The following is a 7,913-nucleotide window of genomic DNA, read 5'->3' as shown; positions in this document are numbered from 1 at the left end:
GGCTGTACTGTTCCATTGATTCAATTCTTTTTGTAAGGGATTCGATTTGTGCTGTCAAAACCTTGTTTGTAGCGGACAGTCCATCAAACGTCTTCCGCGTTTCTTCATACTGCTGACTGATAAAACGTACACTATCAGCAAGCGCAGAAATACTGCCGGCGCCCTGCTCTTCGATCTTTTGTACAATCCTTGCAGCAATCTCTTCAACAACAGAATCCAGTTTGCCCTCAAGCAAGAATTCGAGCCACCCAATCTTTTTGCATAGCTCAACATTAGTAGGCATCTCAGAGCAGAAGAAGTCGCCATAGCCTAAAACCAAAAACCCACTGAGCAGCAGTCTCAAAAAGAACCGTGACGTAGGAAAGTTTCCACAAAAAATGAAAACCAACCTGCAGGCAGTAGAAGTAGCAGGAATTAGTGTTCATTCTCCTTGTTGCCACTGCTGCTCAATGAAGCTGGAGCCACAGCGGATCTGTTTATATCCTCTCCGTGCCAAGGTAGCGCAAGCGCAGCGTGGTGCAGGGAGGTGAAGCACGTGCCAAGTGATTGTACAGATGACTCGATGATGAATGAACTGCGCAGGGCGCAGATGGCAGGAACCAAGCCGAAAGGAGGCCGCTGCTTAGAACAATCTGCAGGCAGTAGAAGTAGCAGGAATTAGTGTTCGTTGTCGTTGTTGCGAGTGCTGCTCACCAGAAATAAGTGAACAGGACAGTCTTTTATTAACTAATATACGTTTAGGAGGCACTTACGAACTGTTTTCTATTTCTGTCTCAACGTCGTACGCAAGTAATAATGGCCTTGTGTTCCGCTTTGGAAAGTATTAGCAATAAGTCTGAATATATAGTGCAGTCTTGTGAAAATAGTTCGTACAGCGCTTGGTGATTTCTAAATGCACTCGAGAGAACAGGGAAACAAACGCGGCATGGAAAATGCGACTGGTTAACCATTGTCCCAAAAGGATTCTAGTAATTTTTGTATGGTTGATATTTCCTTAGTACATAAAAAATATTTGGTAGTTCCTAATTATTGCATTTACGACATATATGTCGACACTATGTCGTGAAGCACAACAGATAATGTTCATTTATATTGTTTCGGGCACGCCACCTTTTGTGTTGCATCTTTTTCCGATTTCAACAGAAAGTCAGAGAATCACAAAGCAAACCGACCCCGCCGCGATATACGGTAGTAACACAGCCATGATTAAAACCAGGAGTTGGTCGGCAGTGGCAAAGAAAAAGTGTTTTTCCACGGATCGGCCTTTCTGAAATGAATGCCTAAAGACCGTCTGCTTGCAGTAATATTTATAATATCATAAATACCAATTTTAATATTTTCTGAGACGCTACAAACGATATTCCCAAGACAGAGCAAGTGATAAACATCACACCAAGAAACACGCGTTCTTAGTGACTGTTTATTACCTGATATATCACATGTCACTTCCAGCTATGCTTCGCGTTTTGGGAAGAAGCGCAAAAGTAGTTTTTCTCCTTAAGGAAATCAAAAGCCCTTTCAGAGGGCACTACCTTCATATATGGAATGGTTATTTTGCCTATCGTGTATCGATATATATAAGAGCGTCTCTAAGAAACCTACAACATTTAAATTTGGAAGATCATAAAGGAGGGGCCAAGTGGTGACAGTTTGACATACTGGCACATTTCACAAGTCAACCTCTTTTTTCCCAACAATGCTTCACTTTGGCTCTGAGCGCCACCAAAATAAGGGAGACTGTACTTTAGCATGAGCCTATGCTGAAGTTTATCTCGTTTTGTTAAATGCACGGTCAACGAACCATAAATGTCCTGCAGAACCAGCTTTTATATTTCCACCCAAAGCATCGGGCAAGAACACTCATATGGGGCAAAGAACAGTTCTCAATTGCAAACAAAGTTGTAAATGCTAGAGTTTATGCCAGTCGTACCCCTTTGGATACACGTTGTTCCTTGAAAAGTCGTTGCATTTCGCCTAATGACGATTTGTTATATAAGACTTCCTGGGCACAATTGTTTTCCCGCTCAACACTCAGTGTTTCCTTCTTCACTGGGAAACTGCTCCTTAGACAGCCGTGGTTTTGGTCACAGGTATCGTTTGAGAAGGGTGTGATATCGGGCAACCGGGGGAGGCCTCATTTCACGATAAAGCAAATAACACGATTTGTTCATGCCAAGTTGTGTTCCTCGCTGTATAACGATGTCATGCTAATGTTTCTTCAGCCGCCATCGATTCGGACACAATTATTTCCACACATCACAGCTCCATCATCGCGTTATTAAAATTAATTACACTGTATTTTGCTCTGCTTCGGCACGAATTCGCTGAAGTTGTAAGAAATATGAATCCACAAAGCTGAGAAGTTGAGTATTTGGCAGAGTGGTCCAGGAGCTTTAGAATTAGTGTCACGAAGCTGCTTTGCGCGCATACAAAACTTCACAGTGGCTGTCCATCAGTTTCGTTCTTTTTTACTCGGTGTGTGTCACTTTTTGCGCCTAATCAATGGCGTTCAATTATTTTAGTTATTTGTTTATGAAACTCACTGCACTGACGTGTTTAGGTGTTACCTTAGTTGTTGGCCCATATCTCCTTCCTTCCACTGTTTTTGTTTTGCTAAGTTTTCGGCCTTCCACCACCTGTCTGACCGCACAGCCGTCAACGTTTCGGATTGCCGTCACTTATCGGTATCTCCGTACGGCAAAAGTGCACGTATGACTCCTTCACTTCAAGCAAGAGCAGTAGGAAGCATCTCCGAGCCATTTGTGTGCCTCCTACGCTCATAGAACGGAAACGCCTGGAAGAAAATTCAATGATACGCGGAGCTGTCGGGTTAAAGTAACATATCGCGTGGAATCGCTGTTCGGGTGTTTTTGTTTCCGCCTTCTAGGGCATCGAGTACGGTGTAAGGTGAGGGACTTCCGTGCGCGTGTTCCATTTGGCACGTGCAGTGTCGCTGCCCTTCCCAGTGGTTCATCGCAAAGCGCAGGGAAGCCGTAGCCTGGTACACGTAACCGACTTGCCATCCAATACGTGGTATTCTTGCCCATCGTCGAGTATATAAGCGGCCTGCCGTGAACCTCGCTGGCATCATTCGCCAAAGAGCAGTTGCAACAAACCGTAACCATGAACAGCATGGTGAGTATCGGCGTGGGGCGTGGTTTATCCATCATTGTTTCCTACCGCGTTTTCTTGTACCAATAGTGAAGGGTCAAAATTCCGCAGTAATAATTGTAGCGGTTACAGTAGAGCGACAAAGCTGCCGCATTCGTTTTAATCTAGATACCAGTTAATAAAATATGTAGATATTTTTTTCATAGCAATAGGGTCTTTATACAGAAAGCTTTTTTAAAAGGTTGATTTTTTTTCTGCAGCACAGTGGCAAGTTTGCAGTCTTTAATAGGGACTGTTGTAGTATTATTAATTCTGTAAAAGCTCCTATGTGAAAATTCGTATGTAGTGAATACCGTTTCTAACAACACATATTCGCAGTTACTGCATATTTAGGTTTGCAGTGGCAAATCTGAGGGTTGGTAATAAAGCAGGTAAAACAAGAAAAAAGTGGTGAAAGACCAGCAGCCTGATAAACTTCGTAGCTCCAAACTGTGGAACATTGGACAGATGATCATGTTCAATTCACACTATACGTGTGTTCTACTAATCTGCAAAAATGTCAGTGATTCTTGGCAAATATTCGCATTACCTTCCGTTGCAGCCAATGCCTTATTATTTGCATTGCCGAAGCGCATGCTGAAGTGCTGAAATAAGGGACAAACTAAAAAGAAGTTACCGCAGAACTTTCTGCATCTCCCTCGCGATGTTCTCACTTATTTTACTCAAATAATTTGTAACAGATGAAATACAGCTCATGACCTGGACAAAAAGTTCTTGGAATTATTGCAACCTTTAGGAAAGCTTCGGCTCTATAAACCTTGTGCCCATTCAACTGTTTATTGCATGATAATACATTACACTGAATATACTTATTGAGGAAAGACTATGACCTAATTTTCTTGAAAAACTATCAGTAAGAACTGCGAGTCGCATTAAGCTATTTGCGGCCTGCTCCTACCGAGTACCTATTCTTAGTTTGTACTCTGTAAATGATAACAGTATTCGCATAAGCACATGCATAGATCATATACAGAAACCTGCGTATTGTGCAACTGTAAATGCGTAAACACTAAAACGCTATCTTTCTTTAGAAATGTTGATCGGCATTTGGCAAATACGATATATATATATATATATATATATATATATATATATATATATATATATATATATATATATATATATATATATATCAACAATCTCACGAAATAAAAGTGGTATGCAAGTTGTTTACCGCCACATGCTAGGTTCCGCTGCCACGGCATATGAGAGATTTTAAAAATGGGAGGCATGCGTTGTGCGCGGTGTAGAAATCAAGGACATACATAATAACGATCAATGTTTCTTCTACAGTGTTTCAGTTTCTGTGCTCTGAGAACACTCCTTCATTCATTTGTGCACTAAGCTGATGGTGCGAGCAACACTAGTGCTACATTTTTACATCAAACAACGTACTTTGGCGCAGAATTCTTGGAGCGATACAATGACTATCACCGCTAGCTGCTTTATCTTATCGCTGACATTGCCAAAGGGGACAACAACACGTACTAGCATTGCTGGAAGTTCACCTCGCGCAGCATTTGGAGACCACACACACAATAGTGCAGTGTGTACACTACAAAGCAAATCTGCGCGAATATCCTACAGATTCTACGCTATATAAGTATAACTCTGGAATGTCACTATGCTTGTCACGACCGACGGGCCATTTTGAAATGTCATGGCCAGAGGATCGCGGTACATGCTACAGCATATACCATGATCCACTGGCTATGAATTGCGACAGTCAAAGCCATTTCAAATGAGCCTATACAAGAAAATTTTCTAATGTAGTGACAATTCCGTTAGAAAGCTTAATAGTTGCCAGAATACGCATGCTTTGGAACTGTTTCACTGAGTGATATACATTGCAAGATTCTCGTTCTCAGTTTTTATTACTGAAATGGAAGAAAGCTGAAAAACGTGAGTACCTTTTATTGAATAGTACAACACTCATGTCTGCAAGGATAAATATAGAGCGGGATCTGCATATGTGATTTAAACGGCAAAGCAACGTTTTTTATACCCTTACGATATTTTTTTGGCAACGCAATATCAAGTGGCGCTTGAATACCATAAAATCATATTCAAATGTAAGTTATTATCAAAGTGTTTTATTGGGAAAGCTAAAACTGAACCCTCCAAGAGCATTAACCTAATGCACTTAATAAGAATCCTGGAGTTCACACCAACTCATCATATCCCTCTTAAACTAATCAAGGAGCGCATCGGCACAGGCAGTTTCAGTTCGTAGATTCGAAAGATTCCATCCACGTGCAATATGCGAGAAAGTCTTATAGAATGTCAATTTATTCTGTGAGGGTTTTAGCACGATTGTCAAAAATTTTGCACATCTCAGGCGTTTCACCAAGTGCACGTCAAATGCTGACCAATTGTAGTTCTAGTGTTCCTTCAAATCATACCGAATGCATAACCAAACGTAGTTAGCGCTTCAGTCTCATTGGTTATTATGCCATAAACACATATTTTCAAATGTCCGCTGTCACTACAAAATAGTTTCCCAAAATAAAAGGCACGTTATCGTATCTGCATTGTCTCGAGCAATATTGACTTTCGCCTTTCTAAATAGATACTAAATGAATGAATGTCCATGAAATCCACTTGTGTTATAAAAGCCGATGAGGCTTAGCCAAGATGTCTCATTCAGATCAGAGATTAACCAGCATTTTCCATGCAAACTTGCGCAGAGCGTCGCCACTCTCTTTTTTGCTGTCCTTGCCACCGCCATGTCCGGTGGGGTGGGTTACGGAGGATACGGACTCGGTTACGGCAGTGGATATGGCCTTGGATATGGGGGAGGCCTGGGAGTCGGAGGTGCGGGTGCCGGCGGTGTGGGTGTTGGCGGTGTTGGTGTCGGCAGCAGCGTGGCCCTTCTTCGCGGTGGACCTGCACTGTACAAGGCTGTACCCGGCCCTGCCTTCCTGGTCAGGACCATCCACCAAGTTAACAAGCTGTCCAGCGGCGGAGCACTGGTCGCACACTCCGGCCTCGGAGCAGGATCATACGCTGGAGGCGCCGGACTCGGCGGAGGCTACGGAGGTGGCTTGGGATATGGCGGCGGTTCGGGGTACGGCGGCGGTTTGGGATACGGAGGTGGTCAGGGATACGGCGGCGGCTACGGATACGGCAGCTACCGTTACAAGGGTTGATTGGGCTGCTGACGTATCTGATAATTTTCATCTCGCAGGGTAACTCGTCACCAAAAAGGCACCGCCGGCTCAGAAACCAGCCAACGCAAGTATGAAAAGAGATTTCGCCCACAGAAGGAACAGTGTAAATATGGTTGCTTTGAGTAGGTGGCTGAGTTGGAACGTCACCACAATTATAGAAAAGGGAAAAAAATTACTATTCAACTATAGTAATTGCCACCGCTGATGATGAAAAGTATTTTACTGTTTCACGTTCGCCGTCAAGACAAGTCATTTGATGTGCGATTTTTTTTAATTTATTGAGGTCACTATAACAACCTTGAACTGAAAACCTTGGGTTGTACCGGTGCCATTGTTAATAAATAATTCATTCATAGCACTCGCGCCTAAAGAAAAGGAGGACTTGCAAATATTTTGTAACATTGCAGCTTATGATGAAAAAGAAAATGCCACAAGCTAGCATGTCCATATCGTGCTCATTGTGTGACTGTCAAAAACCAAATAAAATTTCTTCATCTTGATCAACGTCTCCATTAGTGGTTGTTTTATTAGCATAAGAAGGACAGTAAGTTGAACGTCCGCGACAAGTCTGTTACAAGAAAAAAGCTCGTGCTTACCCAGTGCATATGTTGGAATTTGTGCGCGCCAAAGCTGTAATAAAGTTGGTAATGAAATGCTTTATAATTAACAACAAAGCGTACAATTTGGTCATGATAGGAGTGTGCATGAGAAAGCACGGCACGTATAAACCAATGTTTATAAATGTGCCATTGCGGCGCAATTTGTAAAGAACGGGCATGACACCAGTGGCACATCCTGAATGGCTGCAACAGAAAAGAAGTAAAGGAAATTAAAGAATATGCAAAGTTTTATTAACCATACTATTACGTATTCTGTGCTTTACAGGTATACAGGGTGTGCCAACCGTCATTCACCAAGATTCCAAAATATTTAAATGCCACGTAGCTGGACAGAACCGATGTTGCTTGCCGCCGCTTAGTGAGACTCAGAGTATCTTTTGGATTCCGCCCTAATACATATTTAGTCTTAATTTGTAACTCGAATTCTCAAATATTGTAATTAGATTAACAGTGTCAAGGAGAAAACTTAAGAGCAACAGTTGCTGAGTACGTGCTACATAAAGTGTTTTCCCACAATACATTCGAGTAACTGGCAGAAACGGAACTGATGACACAAAGAAACCGACTCGCACAAAACGACCATGGGTAGAAAACTCCTCGGCAGACTCGGGTATCATGAGCACCTAGAAAAACATTACCAAGCTAAACCCATCCTCACAAGGATCGGAAACAGCACGAAAGTGTCGTCCATAAGCAGAAATATGGACCCAACTGTACATGCAGGCAGAAGAGAAGCAAGTGCTGCATACACTGAGATAACGTATGGAGAGAAACCAAACTCCCGCTTCGTGGACGTGGCAAGGTGCCCTGGCAGGCAGAAAAGAACGGTAGCGGCCGTCACTTAATACTTCGGCAAAGAAATCACTTGCGCCTCCACACATAACAGTACTATCGCGGAAGCGGAAGAGCTCGGCATAGCTCTCGCTACCAAAGCGACGGAACCAAACCAGCA

General features: G+C 42.7%; 1 protein-coding gene across 1 annotated transcript; it reads left to right on the top strand.

The window, feature by feature from the left end:
- Nucleotides 1–5,897: 5,897 nt before the first annotated feature.
- LOC139055683 (uncharacterized) lies at nucleotides 5,898–6,320 on the top strand. The gene has a single exon (XM_070533215.1). The coding sequence runs from the start codon at nucleotides 5,898–5,900 to the stop codon at nucleotides 6,318–6,320; it is 423 nt and encodes a 140-aa protein (XP_070389316.1).
- The last annotated feature ends 1,593 nt before the right edge of the window (nucleotides 6,321–7,913 follow it).

This window comes from Dermacentor albipictus, chromosome 2 (assembly GCF_038994185.2).
Source record: "Dermacentor albipictus isolate Rhodes 1998 colony chromosome 2, USDA_Dalb.pri_finalv2, whole genome shotgun sequence".
Classification (NCBI taxonomy): Eukaryota; Metazoa; Arthropoda; class Arachnida; order Ixodida; family Ixodidae; genus Dermacentor; species Dermacentor albipictus.
This window is presented reverse-complemented; position numbering and strand designations above follow the sequence as displayed.